Below are 26,115 nucleotides of genomic sequence, written 5' to 3' on the forward strand. Positions count from 1 at the left end.
GCAAAAGTGAGACATAGAGATGTAATGTAGTGGTAATCATGCCACTGCCTCAATTTTTATGAAATGTGTTGCTGGCATCAAATGTAAAATAAGCAGAAATGGTTCATGAAACAATAAAACTATTCAGTTTCAACACTTAATACATTTTAAGAAATTATTTCCAATTAAAATTGGTGTTAAATGATTCTCAAGCAATTAAATTCTGTCTTTATCAACACTTACCACAGCTTGCCAACTATTTTGTAATCGGGGATGTAGTCCATTAGGGATCAGATAAGCATAGCTGGTAATGTGCATCCTAGATTCAGACACACCAGCCTTGGATTGAGCAGTGGTTCTCAACAGGGATAACATGGCTATAATACTACTTCAAGGTACAGATTAATGTTTGTGGGCTGATCAAAGAAACACCTTCATTTTTATTCTGAAGCTGTACGAATTAAACAAACAAAAAGGAAGAGGTAATACAACACATTAAACACATTTTGTGGCATTATATTATTTACTTATGTATTGATGTAATGACCAAAGTAGCTACCTGAAAAAAATACCACTGTCAATGCAAAGGGGTTTACTCAACAGTTTGAACCCCTTTAACCAACACAACAATGCAATCTGAACGGACAAGATGTTCTCATTAAAAATAAGTAAAAAAAGAAAGTAAAATGTACCACAATATGTCTAAATAAATTAAATAAAACATTTGTTCAATATTCAAAATGCTGGAACTGTAATTTTTACACCTTGTTTCCTTGAAGTAAACAATCTCCCATAAGTAGTGAAGACTTTTTAAAAGGCCTCCAGTGGTTCTTTAGGAGTTCATTTCACTGCAGGAGAATCACATTGATCCATTTTATGTCTTCTCCGTGTTTTGACGCATTGCATTAACCTACTTCTGTTTCACATCTGGAAGAGCCTGCCCTCTCTCTTTCTACCTCTCAAAACTCAGCTTAAGCATTGTGTTATGTGCTGTGAGAGGAACACAATGATATGACATTTCAAGATTTGCAACCCTGTTGACACATTTGCCACTGCCCTCTTCAAGGGCTGAAAGTCTTCGTCTGACGCTCAACAACCAGACATCTCCTGCAGGTTAAGATAGTGAAAATAACACTCATGTGATCAAGTGATCACATTTTCCTGAACAAAGCTAACACGTTCTATCTCACAGTTACAGGAATGTCAACACTGTCTGTCTGTGGCCGGTGCAGCATTCTTTTTCTTCTCTTCTGGCACAATAAGCCATATCTCACATGATTCCAGATTGTGTCTCCTTTTGTTGAAGTTTGAGGATCAGTTCAAGAAGATTCATCTGCACAGTCAGCTCCTGAAAGAACAAAGCAGCAGCAGTGTGATCAGCTAGAACAAACATCGCCATCTGCTGGAGATAAGTCTACATTACAAAGTGTTCTCTTCTCTTTGCTACACAACCATTTGTGAGCTCAGTGCGCATTTGAACAATAGTGAGGGTACATGTGTAAATGTTAACCTGAGGATTAGTTGTGATATAAAAGCCAGGGACTCCTGCCTTCTCCAGGGTGTTCTGTTGATCTATCACTTTCTGATCCATTTCTGCTACAATCTTCTTATCCATCATTTTTTGTTCCTCTCGCACACGGATTTCCAGAGCCTGTAAAAAAAACACAGCTATTAGAGAACTGAAAGGCACAAAGACATAACAATGAACCTCTTAGTAATTGGAGTTGGTGGGTATTCTATACCTTACCTCCAACTCTGCTTGTTGGTTTGATTTAAGAAGTGCAAGGTTGTGAGACTTGCATGACTGCAAGGCTTCTTTGTGCTTCTTTAAAAGGTCTTGTTTGAGTGCTAAACACAAAAGGAATAATCAGTCGACATCTCACTGAAATGTACAGCTACAACCCTGCACAGAGGGCCTGTTCAAAGAGGCAGGTTAGGTTGATTTGAGAAGATTCAGTAAATGTTTCTTCTATGAAGTTTTCAGGTAACACTGATGGGCTTGCTTTGGTTTGATTCGTTGTTTTAACCATGTTCCACTTGTGTTTTCAGTTCAGCACAGTACCAACCTTGGTGTTCACAGTGCAGCTTTTGTCTCTGGTTGTATAAGTTTTTCTCTGTCAGATGCTGAATGTCCAGTAGCCCCTGCACTATCTCATAAACCGTCCCATCTATGAGGGCAAGAGCCAGGTCACTCAGTGTGTTGTAGGACAGGCGCTGCTGGAAAGAGCTAACCAGAGAGAAAAACAACCCAGTAAGTTTGTAGTTATAAATCCACTTCACAACTAAAACGTAGACATTTGCATCCAGATTTGAATACTGTAAACATAGTCTTCTCAGAGGACAATTACACGTTACCTAGGCAAATCTTTAACTAATGTTTGCAGTTCAGATAATAGGTAGTAATGTCGTTCTTGTTGTTTAGTTGAATCACCGCTTAACACTCCTCCGGGGTAACCATCCATCTCCTCAGCGGGAAAGATGTAACAGGACGAGAGTCAACACTTTCAGGTAGAGAAGCTAAAAGTGCGGGTTAGCTAATTACACGACTTTGTATTCCGGAGGGAGACTAAATAGTAATTTATTCAACAGTAGTTTGCATCTGACAATGGTCGAGAAGTTAAACAACACGGTTTAAAGTTTCCAGGCGAATTTTACATGTAGAAAGCTTATTTTGATGTTGCGAGTTTGCTCGTAACTATTAGCTTCCATTCCCTCCGTAAGGACCCCTCATTGGTATCCGTGAAGATGCCTGTCTGTAATAATAAATGCACTACCTCGAAGTATCCACTATGTGGTGCATTGTTTCAAATAAAGGATGCTTTTGAGGAGATACTCACCAGGTATTAGAGATGGGATTTAAGGCTCTTTGAAGGGAATTGGATCTTGAGGAGCCGTTCCTTTCAAAGAGCTGTTGAAAAGACTGGCTCTTTGGCTCATTGTTATATATATATATTTTTTTTTAGAAGTCAACCAGGGGTAACTCGTTTTTATCAAGGAAACAATCACTGGTAGCAGTTATAAGATAAGATTTGGATCAGAATAATTCAAACTTACACATCCCACCAATATATATATAAAATATATATATATACTCTATTGGTGGGAATTATTCTGAAATATTGATTACAATTCCATTTGGCATTGTAAACATTCCATAAGATGGTGCAATATCCCCATGCATATACAGGGAGATCACTATCTTGAATTTCCCCTCACCTAAAAAACTTTGTGGCAGCCTACAGATAACTTCCATGCAAAACAACTTAACTGTAAAATTTTCCACACAAGAACATTTTAACAAAACTGAAAAATATATAATAATAGTAAATAAGAATAAATATGTATGTATATAAAAAATATATAAATACAACTAGAACAAAATTCGGACATTATAAAAATTAGAATGCAAAATTGTACTACCCCACCTGGTGTTTCTACACCTGAACTACTTTACAAACAGGAGCTCAGCTCCTTGACTCGAATCCACATCAAAACAATGTAAACAATAACAAAGTGTAGACAATAAGTGTGAACAAAAGACTCATGGGGCACGCGGGTGACACATGAAGGCAGCGTTGGCAATCTGCATATAAAAACGGATCCCAAATGAACGGGACTGCGAATCGGTTCTCATCGTTCACTTAAAAGAGCCGTTCTAAGGACCGACTCGTTCATGAACGTCATATCTCTACCAGGTATGGCCATACATTTCACAAATTAGCATGACAGGATAACTAAAATTCAATGACGTCTACAAAAAGTATGATGTCTTTATTAATTAGCCTCCATTTCTGAAAACTACATAATTTATGCTTTTATTTCAGAATGGGAAAACCTGATGATTAGCACATTCTCCAGTTGAAATTCGAGGCTTTATTAAGGTGACAATGCCAAAACCCAGCCTGAGAGAGCACGCTGTGGTCCAGTCTATGGGTCCAGTGTGTTTAACCCATTTAACCCTCTCTATGGCTCCAGTGTGTTTAGGTTTAACCCAGTCTGTGTGTCCAGTGTGTTTAAGTTTAACCCAGCCTATGGTCTAACCTGCCTGACTGACGAGGCTGAATGCGCGTCTGTGTCGCGCGCTACTGGTGGGCTGTGCGCTGTCACGCGCTGAAGGTGCCACGAAATGAAGAAAACTCTGTTGCGGAGGGGAAGAGCACTATTTATAAGAGCGCGTATGGGAACATAGGAGGAATTGGATTAAAAGCTCACTCGACTGAAAATGGCCAGAAACACATCTCTTTATTTTAGAATTGTCGAGGGCAGGAACCTCCCGGCCAAAGACGTGTAAGTAATACCTGAATGACATGTGCTGCTGTGCTCAGAGCCCAGCTCTCACAATATAGCTGCAGTATAGCCTGCAGTCTAACCATTATTGAGAGGCTATTTTTGAGGGTTAATAGGGAAAAGTTAAACCTATATTTTAAACCAATTCGTGGTACGTTTTCACATGTAAAATGTTGAACAGAAATGAGACAGTCAAGTCATTTATATTTGTCAAGACCTCAGACACGTTGTCAAGATACAGCTTGCCGTGTTGTGGTACTATTTATCATGCTGTCATTGCTTTCTCTTTTCATCTTCAGCTCCGGAACCAGTGATCCATACTGTATTGTTAAAGTTGACAATGAAGTTGTGGCCAGGTGAGTTCTGTCTGCTTATTAAATATCTAAATAGTAGGCTATGTGCATGAAGCGGGTCTCCTTTAATTTAGGCCAACAGCTGAGTAGTGCTAATTGCTCCTATTTGAATACTTGAATAGCCTTAATCATCACAGTTGAGATATTTGCCTTGTGTTAGTTTCTGGCTGTGCTCTGCTACTCTGTACATATGTAATCAGGGTGGAGTGTGTACGATCACTGTGGAGGTGCCCACAGCGTGGCCCCTCCAGCACAGAGAACCTGATACTGGTCTGGCCTTTAAAACAGCCACAGGTAACCATGGAGAGGCTGCATCAATTATTGCAGGGAGCTCCTGGTGTAAGCAGGGTGCAGAGTTCAGAGGTGTTGGAGCGCAAAAGTACAGAAGATTTTTTTCCCCTCAAGTATTCTCATGAATTGAATTATTCTTTTTAATAGCAGTTTTCCTGGAAAGCATTGATTCCATTGCTTGTGCAAGCCAAGTTTTTTGTCAGCTTTGACACAAACATTGGTTGGATTTAGAGGCTATTGTTCCATCTGGGGTCATGTGGGAAAACGGCAGAATGATTCACTGCACATACTCACACTAATTATCTTGTAGTGTTTCTGGCCAACTGACTCCACAAGTGTGATGTTCATGGATGATGTGGCTGCTAGATTGTGGTGGTAAATAATGAGTGCAGTATACTCTTAGCAAAAAACAATACAAGGTTCTAAAATTGCCTGTAGAGATCAATGCAAAGCTCTCATTGTTCTTATATGGGAAGCTTTTGCCTTACAACCTTTTATAGAATACTACACACAGAAAGCTTACTGAATACAGCAGGTCAATTTAAGTTAGTACTGAATGTTCCCCCAATCTTTCTGTGGTGCATTCAAATAATTGGTATGCTGTAAGTGTCACAACATTGTGATTTGATAAACCAAACATGGAATTCCCAATTCATTTTATTTCACATTTTACTGGCTTAAAAAACTAAACAATTTATTTCACAAAAAAGACAGAAAAATCTGATTTTATTTTTGCAGCAGCAGCTGGTTTTATTCAAATTTCCATGCTGTTAATCATCCAGATTCCTTGGAGGGATTGCAACCCCTTTGTGTTTTGTTGTATAACTTGATGAGCAAAACAGTTTGTCTACACTCAGGTGAGGTCTTTAACCGCTGCAACATTCTCACTGATGTCTGCCTCCTCTCTGTATTAAACTAGTTTATGGTGTTGCATACAAATCGGAGACATATTTCTGTGTAAGGTGTGTTTAAATTCCTCTTTTCAGGACCGCCACAGTCTGGAAGAACCTTAATCCTTTCTGGGGTGAAGAGTACACACTGCACCTCCCGATGGGTTTCCACTCACTCTCCTTTCAGGTCATGGACGAGGACACAATCGGGTAACAAATCTGTCTCAAAATGATTTCGTATTAAACCGTAGCTGACAGAGCTTGGCAGTTGATTTAAAGTCTTCAGCGTCATAATGTTTGCTTTAGCTGTCTCTTGATTTGATATATTTGGATTGAGAAACCTTGTGTACAGTTGAAAAGTTTTGGGAATCAAAACTCCAGGCTTTGAATAAACAAACATGGTCAGGCAGATGGCCGCCCAGATTGAGTGAGATTAAAGGTTGTTTTCCTCTCTTCTTCTCGTGACCACCAGCAATCTCCTCAAACTGTCTTCAATTTCATCTCATATCACTCCCATAAGATCAAGCAAGCTACACTGTGTTTGAAAAGCATGAATCTGATCATCTTTGTCCCTTTCTACAGACATGATGATGTTATTGGAAAGATAACTCTGACCAAAGATGCCATCGGATCCCAAGCTAAAGGTATGATTGAATAAACTGCACCAGTCTGTTACAGGACCAAAGATCAAAGGTTAAACACACATGGCTTCTCATGACCGAGTCAAAGGTCTAAATGATGAGACATTCCTATTTTTAGACAGAGACTCTGGGAATGTTTTGTAGTCATGTCCCACATTTGTAATATTCCCATACATACATTTAAATTGGGAATATAAAGGTAAAATCAGAAAAGAATCATATTCTACTGAAATGTGTGTATTCTATCTTTCTTGTTTAATGACAGTAGAGGGATTAAAAAGGTTTTTCTTGAGGTACTTTGTTAATATTAGGGATTCACAATATTGGATTTTTGCCGACATGCAGATATTTTCAAACTCAACTAATACCAATACTGGGACCAATCCAAGTACATCTCTAGCCAGCAGGAGCCTGCATCTTCCACTACGCTGAAGGGCTGGTTTTCATGAGCACAATGAATCCAATGTTTCTTATGTTAAATTCCTTTACCTTTGGGTGGTCGCTGCTATATTTCTTAGCTTTGTCGAATGACTGCAGTAGAGGCAGCTGACAGGTTTTAACCATTGACTGCATATAGAATAGACAACATGCCTTCATTTTTGCCCATTGTGAGATGTGAAGCCAAAGACTGTCTCCATGGGTGCTGACATATTGTGCTGGTGTATCCAAGGCATGGGCAGAAGTGACAGGACTGGTAGACTGATGTCAAACCCTAACAAGACAAGCATTCAACCACAGTCAACAGTCCACAGCAGATCTGATTGTTGTGTTGGTTTGGAGCAGACATGCATGGCCTTTGAAAGTTCAATAACTCTTGTGTTAGTGTTAGTTACGGCTTGTATTGTCGTTCCTCCTCTGTTTTGCTAATCCAGTACAGAACGCCACGGAGCCCAGATTAGTAAACAGAGCTGTCAATCAATCAGCTTTTTAAAATCAACTATGTAATTAAAACTAAACTTTACAAAAAATGAACACTTTAATTCAAATAAATCAGCATGATAAGAACTAGCTTTAATGACAGATACCACTTTTGAGAAAAATGTATTTGAAACCTATGTTAAATTCATAGTTTGACCTATGTCACATCTATTAATGGAGGGGTTGGCCTTTAATGACGCCAGTCAGCGGGGGGGACTCTATGTAATTCGGCTACACAGTCAGTGTACATTAATGATGTCCGCTTCAATTTACCGCAAATAGTTTTTGCTGGTGCTGGCGCATTTTTGCTCTACCTTTCAGAAACTCTTGATACTGTTCAGGATGATGGTTCTTTAGATGTTGTTTTACACTTCCTTGCATCACCTGTGCTTCATAAGCATTACAAATATCTATGTAGCTGTATGTCTCCCACACTGTAGACATTATGAAACTATTTGTGGATGTGTCATTTTTTTTACAGTCTGTGGTCATTGCATGCACATAATCAATGGGTCACCTTATCATATGTGCACATTGGTGGACATTTTCATATCTGCTGATACGATAATTAACTTTTTAAGCTTTTATCTGCTGATACCAATAATATTCTGATGATATGGTGCACCCCTCATAAAAATCCTCTTTGGTCTTTTTCTTCTGCCATTTTGAATTCATGTAGTTATGATGTAGTTTCTGGAATCCACAAAGTTATACAAAGATAAGTACTGCAATGGAAGTGCTTCAAAAATCTGTCCATTGTAAAAAAAAAAAAAAGGTTAATTTGATTTGGTAACATTTAAGACAATTTGACATCCATATATATATATATGAATAAGTAATGGCTCTCCTGGGGCTTGTTTACATAAACACTGCTTGTTGTTTGCTTGGCATTTGAACCGTCCTTTTTTAAACGAAGACCAAAGTGCCATAAATGAGGACGACAGCATCTCAAATAACCTCAAACTGTCGAATGTCAGACGGAGGCTTTGACATCAAAGATTTCAGTCACGTCCGTCTCAGCATGAACTCCGGCTGTCTCTTCACTGTCTTGGCCAAACCCACTGCGTTTAAAATATGGTGTGTCGTGATGTTGTTGTAGTTTTTTCAATTGCTCAGAGTGTTTACGGGGCATGTTGGCTGCATACTGATGCATCTCTCCTGAGAGCCACCTGGCATCACAGCCTTCACTCCACTGATTCATGGCTACACGATGCACTGAGTCAGTTACTCCTAATGGAGTTTTTTCAGCGTTCTCCTGCTCATGTCTTTTAATGTTAAATAATTAAACAGTAGATTTCACATCACTAAAATGTAAACAAATCACTTCAGACCTTCTAGGACTCTGTTGTACTTTTTTTTAATGCTATCAGATTATATTGCACTGGCCAGGATTATGGACCTATGTGAAATAAATAAACTGGTTAAAAATATGCACATACTCAAAAACAAATACTACGACTCATATGTCAATAAATGACTCCATGAAATACTAGAAAGTATTTAAATGGCCCCCCAAAGACTATGCTGAGGTTAGCTTTCAATCTGCAGCTTTCAATTTGGCCTTAAGGGGGAAAGATAAGGGAACCAGGTCCTGATTCAAAACCAAAATACCTACACCAGTCAGAGAGTCCACAGACTTTTAAAAACATAGTTTCAAACTGTGACACCTTTATTCTTTTGTGAAAATGCAAAAGAGGGAGAGTTAACTGCTTTTAGACCAAATTGGATCTAGTCCTAATCCACAGTAAATGTTCATAAATCTGAAGCTGTGTTTAAAAAGTCTGTAGCCTCGCTGGCATAATCTAGTCCAGATCCTACAAGTCTCAGTGTAGTGGTTTTGGATCAGGACCTGATTTAGTGTGGTCTAGAGGAGAAAGAAACAGTGAAATCCCCTTCATTTTTTAATTTCACTAATTGAATAAAGGTTTAACAAAGCAGTGAGAGGCACAAGGGATCAGACGCTCTACACTGCAAGTTAAGGTCCCCTTAACTTTCTCCTTAACAGCCCAATCTAAAGCTGTGGATCAGTGGCTCTCTGCAACATCGTAACCAAAATTGTATTTGAACAAAACTTCTGATTTATTATTATGAACTTAGACAAAGACAAAATCCCCACAAGTTAACACGTAGAACTGAGGAAGGTTTGTGAATAGGAAAGATATAACATGCATTCTTACTTAACTGCTCCTTCTTTATAATACGTGCAAACAGGAGCATTGTTTCAATGAATACTCTCTCTGTTTGTGGTATGATCAGGATTAGACAGCTGGGTGAACCTGACGAGGGTGGATCCAGATGAAGAAGTCCAGGGAGAGATCCACCTGAATCTGCTGCTGCTCAAAGATGCAGAGAAGATCAGCCTGAGATGTCAAGTCATTGAGGCCAGGTAGGAAAACTGTGAGCTCTATAATAAGAGAACAGTGAGGTGAGGACAAAGAGAAAGTTAACATTGGATCAGAGGACTTTTTGTGGATCTTAGAATCATGTGTAAGTGAATGCTGTGAGATAAAACTCTCTAAAACTTGAATGCAGTTTGATCATGAGGCAGAAGTTGGGTTTCTGTAGCTGCGACCTGGCAGTGCTATCACTGTTCCTGTGCTGAAATGTTAACACCAGCACCCCGCAGGCCTCCACACTCCCCTCCTGACTCACTCTGCCTCCATCACACCACTCACTGCCCCATCTGTGAGTCCCAGCCTGCAGCTTCTCCCTCTCAGGCACTAATGAGCATGTCAATCAGGGTTTGACACTGCGTTCGTCAGACAAGCTCCACTGAATGTGAATTAAGCCTGAAAGAATAAGGTCAAGTGAAAAGTAGTTGTTTTTCTGTCTCCCCTTTCCGCCCCTCTGTAACTAATTGAATTTGCAGAAGAGGTAACAGGAGCTTGTTGGCTCTTAAGTGTATTGATCACTTCTGTTGTCTTTTGGTCTCTTGATACCCACAGGGATTTAGCTCCGAGAGACATATCTGGAACCTCTGATCCATTTGCACGAGTCATTTTCAACAACCACAGTGCAGAGACCTCGGTGAGCTGGATATGTGTGCATGTACTGTATGTACCAGTGTCAGAGAAGCCACAAGTATTAAGTCTTTGTTTTTCTTGTTTTTCCTAACTTGACAACATAGTGACAGTGAACACAACCCCCCCCAAAAAACATACGTTGTATACAGTGACAACACAAAGGATAAGAGTTACAGTAGTTTATGGAAGATTTAAGGATAGTCTAGGAGCAGAGAGAGTTAAAAAACAATATCAATAGCAAAAGTAATACTCCTATTGTTGCTATCACTACATATACTCTAGACATCTGGATCTGAACAAGTTACTTAATGAGGAGAGAAAATGAAGAAAAAAATAAAAATAGTTAAATAGTAGACAAGTCGCCAAAGAATCAAATAACCTAGAATTAAAATAAATGAATAAATATCATTCTTTCATGTTGTTGTTCATTCTTACACTCCAACCTGCTGGTGTTTAGATTATAAAGAAGACCCGTTTCCCTCACTGGGGAGAGACCCTGGAGCTGGAGCTGGACCCACAGGAGCTGAGTGAAGACGGGAGCATCACTGTGGAGGTCTGGGACTGGGACATGGTGGGCAAGAATGACTTCTTGGGAAAGGTAAGGAAGCCTCAGACATACGAATATTCCATATTTAATAGATTTCACATCACTCTGACATATTCCTCTACTTGAAGTAAAGTGTTTCTAATTGTAAGATTCCTTGAGAAGTTATTTTCCTGACCTGCATCGTGTCCTCGTTTGTTCTCTTTCCCCACAGGTGGAGATACCTTTTGCGTGCTTACTCAAGACACCTCTGTTAGAGGGCTGGTTTCGTTTGCTGCCCTTGGGAAACAATGAGGTTGATGCTGGGTGAGGATTATGGGTGTGCTTATTTGTACAGTGTGGTGAGTTTGTGTTTGGGTTAAACTATTTTAAGGACTAAATGAAAGCGTATCCAGTGTTTAATGTGCCCTCAAGAAAAGTGTTTGTTACCCATCTGCTTTCTGTTGTGCTCTAAATCAACATGTGCTGGTGTAAAGCAGGTCGAACAGCATCTGATCTTTGATGTAATTTTAAAACAAAGAGAGATAAGGAAACTTCAGGATGGTGTCAAAGGAAAGAGAATCTCAAAAGGAGGATTTCTTAGTAATCTAAGTAAACATACACATCAGCTTTTTCAGAACTTCTGTGAATTTCACCTGCAGATAAAAACTCACTTAAACAGAAAAAATGAAATGCACATATGAAATAAAGCAACAGACAGTCAGGTGTCTTTGTTCAGTCTAAAGCCCTCGTGTTTGTTTGAAAAATTCATAAATGCTCTTGTTCCAGTCATGGAAGATGTTTTTCCTTCTTCCCATGATAACTCAGTGAGGCCTTACCTCACTCCTACATCATGCAGTGCAGAAATGCTCTCTTCTTCATACTCTGTGTGTTTTCTCTGTTGTCAGTGGGAAGCTGGGAGCTCTGCGTCTGAAGGTGCGGCTGGTGGAGGACCGGATCCTGCCATCTGTGTACTATCAGCCTCTTATTCACCTGCTTGTGGAGTCAGTCATCTCGCCCACAGAGGTATATTCTTGACCTTACCAGTTTAATTCCCGGACACGTTATCTCTACAGACTCTACACAAATTGCAGAATCTGTCGATGCAGGGCAGGACTTTTGTTTGCGAAGTGTTCTGGTTTCTGTTTTTAGTATAAGTAATATTGATGAATCAGATGTTAGCAGATTTTCGCAGGAAAAACAGTCCGTAGAGAGATCAAAGCAGGGACAATGATGATACCCTGGCGCCTGTTGGCCATAATCTGACACAGATTCATATGTCTCCATTAAGAGAAATCTTTGTGCAAGTGCAGCTGACATTCTGTTCTAGATCAGAAATTTAATGTGAGCAATAAATCTGCTCGCTGTGTTGCAATAGCCAATCAGCATTTAAATTTCCAGACTCCCTTGAACGCATCAGAAATGATCGATCAACCTTTTTTCCAACAAACAACCATTTTCAAGTTGTTTTTCTTTTTCTCTTAGTTACAAACCTGACAAGATAGACGTTTTACTTTTTATATACCTGCATCATGATCTTGTTATTTAGCAAACTTAAGAAAATGTTTTTCAGGATGGTACTACTTTAGGTAAGCCAGAATGAGGCCCATGTCTTAATTTACAGTGAAACTGAGACTAACCAGATATAGATGACTGAGCACTAGTCTAAACGATTTAATGAATCAAGAAGTGACAGTCTGTATTTGTTGGACATAGTATCTTGGACTGTAAAAAATGAAGTGCAAGGAAAAGAAAGTGGTGACTGGGATTCTTTATTGCTAACTGCTAGCTACACCAGCAATACTAAGAAGCTGCTAGAGACATACCGTCAGCAACAGTCCCTAGAGGATGAGTTCTGAGAGTGCTTCAATGCTGGCCTTTAGATTGAAAAGAAAACTCTCAGTCCGTGTCAGACTCATGTTATGAGTCTTCTCCTCAGGTGGAGGACAGCAGTGCTCTGACAATGCTGGAGGAGGTGACCACAGTGGAGAGCCGGCAGGATGTGTCGATGACTCTGGTGAAGATTTACCTGGGTCAGGGCTTGGTGGTGCCATTTCTGGATTACCTGAACACCCGGGAGGTCAACCACACCAGTAAGATTACAAGAACAAAACCAGAAGTGTTTGAGATGTGGAGCCATTGTGAGTCAGATATACTGTGAAGTGTGATGCCTGAGATATAGAAATTAGACTTTGGATAGCCTCTAAATCTTTCACATGCAAACAAAGATAAAGTTAACAACCAGTTTCCTATGTATTTATTAAAAAAAAAAATCTTATTTAGAATGATTTAGATCACTATTTCCTGAGTGGTTTATCTCTTCATCTTTTTGTTGTATAAATGTTAAACAAAATTAAAATCAATCAAGGCAAACAAAAAATAGAAATAAAGAAAACGTATTTTACATTTATTGAAAAGCAAAGAGGAGATACAAATATGAAAACACAAGTTTTTATAACTAACACATTCAACCAAATAAATAATTTTTTGGGGAATGTATGATTTTCACTTCTCCCAGAATTCCTCAAGTATGTTTTCCTGATGTCTCGGGGAGAAGGTGATTTGTTCCATCAGTCTTCTGTTCATTCAGTGACTGGCTTTAACTATATTTTATTATTGCCTTTGTAGCAGCCATTCTCGGTGTCCTGATGTCTTTCAGTAAAAAAGAGAAGAACTATTGGAGTTTTTCACTTCATTAATGTATGTCACATAACCGCTGAGATTATGTAACACACAGTGTGCGTAAGATCTAAATTTATCTCCATTAGTCAGAGTTTGGGACTTGCCAGTTTGCTGTATTGCTCTCTCTCCAGAGACCTGATCCCTGCTTCTATTTAACACTGAATTGACATCAAGGTCTCTGAACAACACTTCCATGGTCTGTGTGTGGGCAGCTCAAGTCAACCCACACTATATTTACTAACCTGACGCCAATTATTTACTCACCCCGCAGTCTTTTTTTGGCTGCTCTGTGGTCTGTGTTAGTCATCTTATTTTTTTGCCTCCACATCACATCCACATTGCTAATTCACACAGAGTTGTGTTTTGGTCTTTGGCTTCTGTCGGTGTAGCTTGAGATAATAAGCATAGTGCCTGTGTTTCCATAGAAACTCCACATGATCAGAACAGTAACCGCTTGATCAGGAATAGATGGTCGAAAGCAGCCAGACGGTGAAGTCAGGCACAAGGGCAGAGAAAGGGAAAATGTACTGAACACCTACTGTGCTGCGAAACAACGGACACTTTCCTCATAAATCCTGATCTTCAGATATGAAATATTTTACCTGGCGACCCAGTTCTGTCACTTTGGATATTTCAGTGTTGTCACCTTGAAGGATTTAAAGGATGTGGCTGCAACAACACAGGCTGTTGAGTTGTGACACCGAGTGCTGTGTCTCTAAAGCAGATCAATTCCTGGTGAATAAAAGATCAAACAGAATAGAAAGAGCATGCCCACCCAAAAACCCTGGAGCCAGACCAAAAGGCACAAACGGACAAAAGATCCACACGCTAAAAGCTTTTAATTGATATAATGAAGCAATGTTTAAACCTCACTGATATTTATTCAGCATGATTATGTGCCTGATGAAGGATTTCCCTGATAATTCTGTTTCATTACAACCATGGGGGGCTCTTAATACAGTCATTGAAAGATTATTCTGCTACTTACAGGAAGCTTTAGGAATTAAACGTCTTTATTATACATGTAAAAAGGAGACAGGAAAGACATGGAGAATGGCCAGATGCAAACAAAAGACACTACAGTGTGGACGGACGTGAATGTTGTATGAAATGAGGAACCAACTAGTCATGCATGAAATGAGAAAAATATGTGATGTGGGACTACATTGTTCAAAATCGTGATAAGGATGTGAAGTGCAAAAAGACTGAGACTGACTGATAGCTAGCTTTCGCTTCATTTGACTGGATTACAATAGTGTAATGGCATGGTTGTTTTTTGAGGCCTCGGCAGGTACAATATATGCATGCTGAGTGATATGAAATAATAATTATACTCATTCATTGAGATCATTTCAGACTATGGTGATGCACTATGGAATCAGTGATATTGCAATTAATTGTGCAGCAATGCAGAGAACAGAAACTATTCCTGTTTTCTTAATTGTTTTGATCAAATTCATGTTTGCTCAAATATAAGCTATCAGATCCCTGTTATGAGTATGTATGTTTCATTATATGATATGTTTTTGCTCAGTTTTGCTGTGTACTGTAAACCTAATCTCTTTTCTGTTTTTCTCTCTTAGCTGATCCAAACACTTTATTTCGCTCCAATTCACTGTCCTCCAAGGCCATGGAACAATTCATGAAGGTGTGTTGACGTAATGTTTTTTCTATCAGGAATTGTGAATAACTGCTTTTTCTGTCTGTACCTTCATTTCAAAGCATGACTTTAATGACAGTTATTCCTAAACCTCTGGTCAGTCTTTGCCATCCTCTCCCTGTACATTCTCTTTATCCACTATGTAGTAACATGTCATATGTTTCCCTGCTGCATTTTGCTGTATCTTGTTTTCTTTTGCACATTTACACATGCATTTAGAACCCCTGTAGCAAAGATGTAAATGAGGCGTCTTAAACATATGGTCTTGTTTGCTGCCAGGCTGTTGGTATGCTGTATCTGCATGAGGTACTGAAGCCGATCATCAACCGCATCTTTGATGAGAAAAAATACATCGAGCTCGACCCCTGCAAGATCGACCTGAACCGCACCAGGTAAAACAAAACCATGATCATGCTCTGACCTGAAAATAGTCGTGATCTGCTTTACGAGGAAATGTGTGAAGCCACAAATGAGGAGTGGGGGCTTGGGCTTGTTAGTTCACAAATCTATGTGCTAAAACGGTCAAATGGAAAAGCTGCCTCTGGAGACTTCCTCAACACTTCACTCTAGAGAGGAAGACATCAATGAGAGAAAATGAAAAAAAAAAAAGGCTGTAAAAAGGGGGATGGCTGTTGCCAGGCAACTGCTATGAGCCCCCTGAGATGTCTATCTGTGACATGGAGGGAGAACCAGGATCTAACACGCTCTTTGTCTGCTGTAGATCTGCTTAACATCATTATTATTTGTTTCCTCTTCACCCTGTCTATAAATGTGTCCGGACAGGTTTAGATCAGAGCTCTGAGTCAGTGTTTATCTGGTCAACGTGTGAGATAGCATGCTAGCACATGTAAGGACATAATGAGGGACACAGAGGTCATTAGATCTACTCTAAAGGACATCTTGAGTATGTTACCCAATTGAGCATTATCTAAACCACACAACTGGTGCCTTATCTTAAACTCAATATTTTCTCAGAGATGCGTTCTTCTCTCTTTTGTGTCTTTCTCCCTGAAGACGGATTTCATTCAAGGGTGCAGTGTCGGAGGCGGAGGTGCGGGACAGCAGTGTGGAGATGCTGCAAAGCTACTTAACCAGCATCATTGAATCAATTGTTGGCTCAGTCGATCAGTGTCCTCCTGTTATGAGAGTGGCCTTCAAACAGCTACACAAGAGAGTGGAGGAGCAATTTGCTGAACCAGAGAATGAGGTCAGGCTGAAAAAACCATGATGAAGAACATCCTTTTAGTGTATTTTGATGTTTCTCTAAGGCTTGTTTATTTGCTTTAACATAACCATTACATGTTATCTATTCAACTTCTTCTACTGTGCTCAGATTTTTACTCTTACTCCTTTTAAATGTAATTTTTATTACAGGACGTGAAGTATCTTGCCATCAGTGGATTCTTTTTCCTGCGTTTTTTCGCCCCTGCAATCCTCACACCTAAACTGTTCCAGCTGAGGGATCAACACGCTGATACCCGTACTAGTAGAACGCTGCTACTATTAGCCAAGGTACGCATCACAACACAGAGACACACACACAGACAACACCATGAATAATTTATTCAAGTCCAGACATCACACTCATGGGCTACAAAAACAAACAGTTCAGAAGCGGGTGGACTGGATGCAAGGCCACATACTGTCTGACGGCAGTGAGGAATTTCAATGAGCAAGTGTTAGACGGACAAACGTAAAGCAGGAATACAGCATGCAATGTTTATACTGTGCATTCAGGCAGCACTACTGATGATCAATATCAGCAGAGACAGCGCTGAGCTCGCTGTTTTCACCTTGTTAGGTCAATACTTGATGCTGATTATTCAGCATTATCTTACTTAATATTACTTTATGTCAATAGAACAAGTGTACTGCCTGGATGTTTAAATGCTCTATTATAAACACAGGAAAAAATTTAAATCAATTAATCCATGACTACTCCATGACAAAAATACTGCAAGGTGAGTAGTGGTTGGAATAGAAACCTGAAGATCATACACAGACCCTCTTAAAACAGGTTCCTTTGCCAAGTTTGCATTATTTAAATGTACAGTTGTTTGCTATAAAACTTTAAACAATACCCTCTCATATTACGCCCCACACAATAATCCAGTTTCAGGTGAAATACATAGAATTACAAAAGAAAAACCAACGTACGCAGGTTTTGTGAGCGGCAAGAAAGGTGTGCAGCAGGTTACAAATTAGAGCCCATAGTGTCTTAATCTAACAGATGATGATACCCCAAAGTGTCACTTAAACCAGCACCATGGATATGATTAAAAACAGTCTGTCATGGTCAGATACCAGAGCAAAAGTAAGGCCTCGTTGTTCTCCCACATGTGGTTTCTGTAGTCGCTGTCCATGGTGCTGAAGTGCTGTTGCCATGGGTCCGCTATAAAGAGAGGGAACATGCTATTTTTACCTGTCTGCGTGTGTGTGTGTTTGTTTGTGTGCTTGTATGTGTGTCTGTGTGTAACTGGGGTTCAAAGCAGAGCTTCAGAGAGGGGTGTTAAGGGACTTCCTCCTCACCCTTGGCCAGGTGTGGGCTGGACAAAAGGCCTCACAGCATGCTTGGCCTCAGGGACCCGTTTGATCTCGAACTTTGAGATGTGCAGTCACTCACACTGAGTTCTGTCGGTTAGTGTGGATTTGATGTGTCGGAGGTGTGAGTTGATGGTGTGTTTTTGATGGTCGCCAGGCATTACAAAGCGTCGGGAACTTGGGCCTTCAGCTAGGCCATGGAAAGGAGCAGTGGATGGCACCTCTTCATCCAATCATCCTGCGCAGCGTGGCCTCCGTCAAAGACTTCTTGGACAAATTGATCGACATAGATCACGACGTTGGTGAGGCTGACACGAGTGAACACACCACTAAACATATAATCAAGTAAAGAAAGGAGGTCATGCTGTTGAGCTGAACACCCACAGGCCAGCTGCTAGTGCAGCAGCCTCCAGCTGATATTAGGATTAAATGAAACAATACAGCAGCTCTATAGTTAAAAAATTAATAGCGAGCTGGAGGCCTAGAAAAGAGATGACACGGTTAATGAGCTGGCAGGGAGCTGGAGTGAAAAACCGCACGCCCGCGGTGGTTAGCCAACATGTCTTGGCGTCTGTTGTTGTGAAACATCTTCCCCCTCTGATGTCTCATGTTTCCTTCATCACGCCCACTCTTTTCTCTTAAAAGCCAGTTTGACATTTAATGCTATCTGGATGGATTTGGTGGACTGACAAGGACCTCTCTTTTAAGCTGAGGCTGAGGTGCCATTAATGAAAAAGTTCTGAAATGAAGGCTTGAACTGTAGTAATACATGGAACTCGCTGTTTGTTTATTGATACAGCACCACCTAGTGTCTGTGTACATAAAAAGTCCTTTACACGTGCATGTGCTTCACTAGTTCCTTGTGTCATCTTCCTCCTGCAGTGTCTGAGGTGCCACAAAGAGCTGTGTTTATGCCCTCAGTCACAGTTAAAGAAGGGTTCTTACATAAACACAAAACAGAGGGACCCCAGCTGCTGTCCCGCTTCGCCTTTAAGAAACGCTACTTCTGGTTGACCAGTGAGACGCTGTCCTACGCCAAGACCCCTGAGTGGCAGGTTGGTACTGAACAGGTAGGCTTGAACTTCATATACACTTTTTGTTATACTGGTTAAAATGATCTTTATGTCCTGATGGCAATCAATACATAATGTATTCCTAAAAAAGAGTGAAAAAAAGCCGGAGTAAACCTGGAGTAAACACCAACCAATCACCGTTTTTGGGACCCAAAATTTTAAACCATTCAAATCCCATCCTCCCGTTCTGCCCGCCTCCTGCGCGTACATTTCCCCAGCCTGCACTCCGAGTCCCGTCCCCTGCCTCTGCTTCCCCTGACTCTACTGACTGCCCCTCTCGGCCGACCTCGGGCCTGTCCTCTCTGGCCCGATGAGGTGCTTTGCTCAGGACTGTAGTCCGGATCAGAGTCTAAAAAGCTCTCACCATGGGGGCTCTGACAAGCAAAAGAATTAATGACATTTAGTAAGTCCTACAGAAATGTAGATGTATTGTAGCGTCCGCCCGTCCGGACTCTGTAGGGATGACGAGCCGATTCGTGAACACATTGAGTTTTAATAACCGGTCACTGTCGGCCGTTACCACGACAACCAACAAAGCAACAATCAATGTTTGAATGAATGAAGAACTTCTCCTCTTGTCTCTCCCGCTCGCACACTCTACACCTCTCCTGATGCATTCACTAACCGTCAACACTGTAGGAATTAAGAACATCTACACTGAACACGTTTAACAAACAGTAGAGCTGTTACAGTATTATATATGTTATAACTTTTCTCCTGATATCGTGTCACCGGTACAACTGGATAATGCTAGCATGACAGTTGTAAGTACTAACAGCAGCCATGTTTGTTTGTGTTTTTAACTTTCACTATGATAATGTTTTGGTGAGGACTGGTTTTGAATCAGTCACGAACATATGGTTGCAAGTCAGCGGCGCTCGTGCATGTAAGCTGGGGGGGGGGGGGGGTCGTTTTGGAGGAGCTCTGAGGGAGGAGGGGAGGGGTTAGACGGAGTCATGAGGAAATGCTACATACAATTTCATGCTAGTTTTCCGAGACTACCAACCCCAGCTTTAAAGCCACAATGTGGAAACAACACAGATGCAATCAAGAGATGTATATTTTATTTTGATGGTTATACATGAAGGTGGTAACTTTGCATTGACAGAAACTTGCTGTTACAAACACAAATTAATACAAATTAACAAAAAAAAAACAAAAGAAACAAAAAGTTAATCCAGGTGAATAAATTGGACTTTTCATCATCAAGCTTGTGTTAACTTTGGTCCACTATTTTCCTTGATATGAAATAAATTGTCAACTTTGTAAATCTTTTCCAAAATTTGTATCCAACTTTCCCCGATTTGAGGTAGATTGCACATGAATAATCCTGAAAACTTGTTTTTTTCATTACTTAGACTCCATGTGGATGCAGGGTTGTGAGATTTCAATTAAGAAAATGAGTCTTCAAGATAAATGTGTGCTTATTCTCCTACAAGCTTAAAATAGATGAGTAAACTTGAATCAAAGTCATGTGAAAGTGACTCATCCATTATCAGAAGCTGATACGCCCGCTGATGATGAATTAGCCGCTGTGTCTGCTCTTTGAAGGGCGTTCATCAGCTCGGCTCATAATACAAGGGAACCTTCTAGTCATCCCCAGTCCTCTCCTTATTGTATTTGTGTTGATCTCCTTGGGAGAACATCATTAGTGTGATTATCATTCGGTGCCTAACCTCGTGATAATGATCTCCTCTCATTCACCAGCCGTAGATTGAGAGAGGGAGAGCACGAGAGGGTAGCCGTCTTTCTCTCTCCTCAGCCCAGTAAAAAGAAGCTCCCTCTTTGAGCCGGCCTGGGCTTTGTGTGAGTGGAATAAAGGCGAGAGCTAATTGAAGGCTGTGGATATTCATGCTAACATTGCAAATCAGATTGCAGACAATGTCCTGGCTCCTTTCCTCCATGTTGGAGCACTCCAGTCTGGGAGAAGCGAGGTCCCGTTGGAAGTGGCTGATTTACACTTTAAAGTGCCCTTTGCTGCTGTGCTGATCTCATCTTCATTTCCTCTTTGCCTCACACTCTTCCTCTTCGTCTAATGTGTGCAAAATATTTCACTACCAGACACAGCTCCATTAATTTGCTCTGTGATCTAGTGTCACTTTCATTTCACTTTAACCCCAGTGTGAAACTGCCTACAGCATGATCCATCATTAGCAGCCTGTGCATACTTATGTTAATTGGAGTTGTGGTTTGTTGCTGAAATGTTGCAGGTGCGCTCCTCGATCCCCATTCAGTGTGTGTGTGCAGTGGAGAGGGTTGATGAAAACGCCTTCCAGCAGCCGAATGTAATGCAGGTCATCACCCAGGACAACGACGGACAGCTGCTCACCATGTACATCCAGTGCAAGGTGCATTAGTACATCAGCCAGTCATCACTAGAGTTCATCTCATCAGTTTGATACAAAAATGCTGTTTTCTTTGCTTAGGCAAAAACTGCACTTTGTTTCCATGATCACTTATTTTGTTGACACGGAAACATAATTTACACCATGTTCCAAATTATTATGCAAGTTGCATTTTTGTGAAAATTTTAAAAACTGTGTCAACAGTCGTTTTCAAATTTGTCAAGAAGTCAGATAGTGAATATATTTCTTCAACTGTGTGGTTAAAACGGCCACCTGAACTGGCCTGCCTACTCACCTGATCTCAACCGAACTGAGAACTTGTGGTCAGTACTAAAAGAGATAATTTACAGTAATGGCAAGAGTTCAACACCCCAAAAGAACATCTTTGGAAAGCCATACAAGGTTCAGCTCACAGAGTCAGCAGAGAAGTCATCAGAAACCTCACTAAATCAGTTTACCAATGACCTCTGACCCTCACTGAAAGAAAAGGAGGTTATATTGGACATTTGAGAAACACTTTAGATTTGAAATGTTTCAAAACATTATCAGTTTTGTTTTGTATACAAATGTAAAGAAAAACTGTTGATTTTGTTGAAGTTTGAATACAGTTGTGGTAAATATTATTATTTTCAATCAATAGAATGTTTAAAATGGTGCCTAGTTTTTAATTTTCACAAGTTATATGCTCTTATCACCAACTTGCATAATAATTTGGCACGCTCATTTCTGCAGATTCTGCATTTATTTAAAAATACAGCCGAAAAGCATCATTTAAACCACACAACTGAAGAAATATATTCACTATCTGACTTCCTAACAAATTTGAAAACGACTGTTAACATAATTTTTAAAATTTCACAAAAATGCAACTTGCATAATAATTTGTAACACGTGTAGAGTTATTGTTTAAAGATCAATGAAGACGTTTTGCTTAGAAATCGTAAAAAGTTTATTTTTTTTGGCTACATTTATTCATTTACCCCTTTGAGAATCAAACAACTTATGTGGCAGTGTTCACTTAAGGTATAATACAACTACATGACAGTATTTGATCCAACTTCATTTTAATACTTCTGAAATGACAGTTTTGGAAAGCAAATTTAAACATACTTTCATGTAAATATGACTTTGAGGAGCCACAAAGCTCATACTGACTGTGTTTTGTTGGAATAGAATGTGAATGAGCTGAACCAGTGGCTGTCAGCAATCAGGAAGTCAGCATCTACAATGAGCGCATGCTGCCCTCTTTCCACCCAGGGGCTCATCGCAGCGGCAAGTGGACCTGCTGCCTTCAAGCAGACCGAGCTGGTAATCCTATTCCCACTACTGAAAACTTTCAACAATGACACAGGAAGGGGCTTATGTGACTCTATCATTTATTGCACTTTTCTTGTCTTATATTAGAAATTCAGATCAGATCCATTTGTACAAATGAGTAAAATTACGCACTAGTTGCCCTTGAAACATCATCAGGAATGAAGAGTAACTCAGAGTATAAGTAGTTTTGTCATTCAGAATCCAGGCTTACTTCTCCTTCACATTATCCCGCCCGACTAACTTGTAGCAGGCTTCAAAGAGCGAGTGAGTGAGCTCCTAGTGATCCATATTTAATGACTAAACCCTCAATTTGTAGCTGCCATGTTTTTGTTGCTCCAGTGGAGAGCGAGCTTGGAGAATCATAATGTGATTTTCTCTGACCAGTTACATTTTATTGTTGCTTATGCTGCCTGCACTAAAACATTGCAGATTTATATGTACCTATGTGAGGAGACTTCAGTATCTGGATCACCACTGTTGAATCAAAGTGTGTTTCTCAGTTATAGGCTGCAGTAGGACTCACTCAGCGGTGACACTGGGGGACTGGAGTGACCCTCTTGATCCTGATGTAGAGACACAGACCATCTTCAAGCAGCTTCTCCACGGCAGAGACAAACTCAGGTGGGTGGTGGAAAGAGTGTGGGAGCGTCTTCAGTCTGGGTGCAGTTCATTAAGTGGGTACTAGAGGTCTCTGTTGCAACACAGGACTGCAGTTATCTCCTGCTACTGCGCAATGACATCACAATTATAAGAGTATCACTCCACAGAAAGACAAAGCAGCTTTTAGAGAAAAGACTGAGATTATGTAACTAATATATGTGACTGATACTGCAGGAAAAAATATCTGGAGGTGCCAGCTGCTGATCAGACGTCCAGCAACAAAGTAAAGATCAACACTGACAGACACCCAGGTGAGGCTGCAGCCACTGCATCAACACATTCATCTTTTATTTTTAACAGAGTTAAAAGGTGACACTTTTATTAAATTTTCGTAGCATGTATCCTAGCTATCACCTGGAGTCCAGCCTATCTGGAGGCAACACCTGATAAGGCCATTAAACCTAGCTTAAATGGGTTTCCTCTTTTTTTTTTTTTTCAAGTGACATAAAATAAATAGAAATGAATGTATTTTCTTTCCTACACTGAACATCTCACACCAACTTCCAACAGCTAGTAACATGTTTTAATGCTAAATCCAAATCTTGCCTTTATTTAAGAATATATATCATTCCAGTGAAGAAGCTGACACCACATCTATTCCTCTAGTTTCAGCAAATTAAATGGAATTAAAATTCTGCTGTATCAATATTTACAATACATGACATTTTATATACTGATTCTGCAGTTTGTACATACCTACGCATACAAATCAACAAAAGGGTCTCTCTTTTACAGGACTGTTAAAAATGCTGGCCAGAGGATAAAAGATAGCTGTTGACAACAATTAAACTTTAACCCCCTCCAACTCTCATTGTACCGCTTGTTTTAGATTCACTGAAGAAAATTGAGCAGTTTCGTCACTGATTAGACAAAATGTATATTATTTTATTAGAATCTTACTTTTTTTTTTGTTCATTTAAACTGAAAAACAGAATTCTGCCCAGGAAGGATATTATGATAAACAATGATCATCTGTACTTTGGTTTCATCACATTTTAATGCATTCTATCTGTTTCATAGGTGGTGCAAGATCCAATGTTCATCAGATGAAGACAGGTCAGAGTGTTGCTCCTCGGTTGCTAGCAGTGATAGATGATCTGGAGCAGACTCACGCCACATTCCAGCGCAGAGAAAAAGAGGACTCCACTAGTGTCATCCTGAATCCCTAAACTCCACAGAGAGACAAAGACTGGGATCCACCAACGCCCCTGCATCTTGTACCGACATGAGTGAACATCAGATGTTGACTCTCTTGATCGTCAGGGACTAAAAAGTGGCCACAGGGTGAAACCTCCTCCAGCCTTTTAGTACATTTGCCCCGCTGTAAGAGCAGAGGGAGTTCTGCCACTTTCAATCTTTTTGTATTCGCTGAGTGCCACCGACTTCTGCAGCGCCAGGGAGTGATTATGATACTTGATGATAAAGGGGGTGGGGGGGACTTTAAAGCATGATCTGACTTGATATTTTGTATCTAGATAACAAGCAATCCCTTGCATGGCCTGCACCCACTTGTTGTGAAATGTGAAAAGAAGCTTTTATATTTTGAAATACTGTACAGGACCACGGTCGCACATTTTTATGCAAAAAGCTTGTTGTAGTGTTATCTTCGTTACATGAATGTAAGGTGTTTTGATATTGCTTTATCAGCGTTTTGTATTTCAATAAGGTATTTCATCACAGTGTAGCGGTGACATTAATATTATAGGTCAAAACTACCATGAGTTAATGAAAAGCTGGTGCACATGCCACTGCATAACGCTGCCTGTACAGTGAGCAAAATGTAAGCTTTTTCATTGTTGCTTTGGTCCCTTTATACTAAACAATGTGCTTTTGTTTTGGGTGCTATGGCCAGTCAACCTAAATGTTTCAATCCAATGTTAATAATTACATATTTAAACTGTTCTTACTCTTTGCAGTAGCCATTCCTGAAGTCATGAAGGTAATATTTACCTTTATGACTTAAGGAACCATATGCATAATGAATCAATCATTAACATTGATAAGACAATACAAGTTAAAATTATAAGTCTTGATAAGTTTATATTTTCCTACAAATTTGGTGCCACTATATTTGGTTCTTGGGTGTCAGGACACGTATGAGATGCCAAATTATTGCTGGAAAATGTGACAAAATTTTATTTTAACCGTTCATATCACACTTTTTTTTTAGGGGGACATCTTTTAGACAAAAACTGTACCTTGACATGCTGTAAAGCCTTTTCTAGTAAAATAAGTAGTCCCTGTGTCTCCTCCTTAAATAGAGGTCAGTGAGTGTAATCAAGATCAGATCTGTGATCTCTCTGATAACCTTAGCAGACCAACCTGCCTCTGGAGCTGTGTAGATGATCCTCTGGTACAGGTACTACCTTTGTTTTTCTCTTAGAAGATGACCCGTGAAACTTTCTTCCCATCTTTGATTTAACTCCTTTGTACACATGCCAGGCGTTACGATCAATAAGCTGCATTAGAACAGCTTTATTCATCCATCCTTTTGTATTTTCTGCACACCAAAATTGAATTTATCATTTATCATACAAAAATTGTAAAACCAGAGTAAACACGTTTCTTGTAAACTCCAAATTTCCCCAGGTGGGGACTTTTATTTTGAAGAAAAAATTATACTGCCTGTACTTTATTTTGAAAAAACACCATGCTGCTTTGCTCCAAGTGAATTGTAACTGTGAATTAAACACAACTGTAAAATTAAGTAAACTCTTATTTCAGCTCGTTTCTCATGCAATTTTTTTTTTCTAGTTTACTTCAGCAGAATTGAAAGCAGAAATGATATATATCAGGCCGACTTAACAAGGGCAGGGACTGTCATACACTCCACTCTTGCAGGAAATACCATTAAATGTGTGAGAGATCCAGGATCCGCCTGAAGTATCATAGTTATCACACGGCCTCTTAGTCCAATGAAAAATCTAATCAA

At 39.9% G+C, this 26,115-nt stretch overlaps 2 protein-coding genes across 2 annotated transcripts; one reads left to right on the plus strand and one right to left on the minus strand.

The window, feature by feature from the left end:
- Positions 1-189: 189 nt before the first annotated feature.
- On the minus strand, positions 190-2,732 carry dgcr6 (DiGeorge syndrome critical region gene 6). The gene is made up of 5 exons (XM_034691966.1): positions 2,335-2,732; positions 2,046-2,206; positions 1,727-1,827; positions 1,490-1,630; positions 190-1,327 (listed from the first exon to the last, which is right to left on the minus strand). Exons 1-5 carry the CDS (start codon positions 2,439-2,441, stop codon positions 1,250-1,252), a joined length of 588 nt encoding a protein of 195 aa, XP_034547857.1. The 5' UTR covers positions 2,442-2,732; the 3' UTR covers positions 190-1,249.
- A 1,105-nt stretch (positions 2,733-3,837) lies between these two features.
- LOC117818855 (rasGAP-activating-like protein 1) lies at positions 3,838-25,906 on the plus strand. Its single transcript, XM_034691964.1, is given in 22 exon segments — positions 3,838-4,266; positions 4,566-4,622; positions 5,897-6,010; positions 6,383-6,444; positions 9,616-9,745; positions 10,305-10,386; positions 10,840-10,980; positions 11,141-11,232; positions 11,814-11,931; positions 12,845-12,998; positions 15,171-15,235; positions 15,527-15,639; positions 16,262-16,454; positions 16,622-16,759; positions 17,946-18,090; positions 18,671-18,843; positions 21,072-21,209; positions 22,380-22,419; positions 22,422-22,514; positions 23,024-23,144; positions 23,358-23,434; positions 24,204-25,906. Coding segments are annotated over 22 exon segments (2,460 nt in total). The 5' UTR covers positions 3,838-4,201; the 3' UTR covers positions 24,353-25,906.
- The last annotated feature ends 209 nt before the right edge of the window (positions 25,907-26,115 follow it).

This window comes from Notolabrus celidotus, chromosome 9 (genome assembly GCF_009762535.1).
Source record: "Notolabrus celidotus isolate fNotCel1 chromosome 9, fNotCel1.pri, whole genome shotgun sequence".
Taxonomy (NCBI): Eukaryota; Metazoa; Chordata; class Actinopteri; order Labriformes; family Labridae; genus Notolabrus; species Notolabrus celidotus.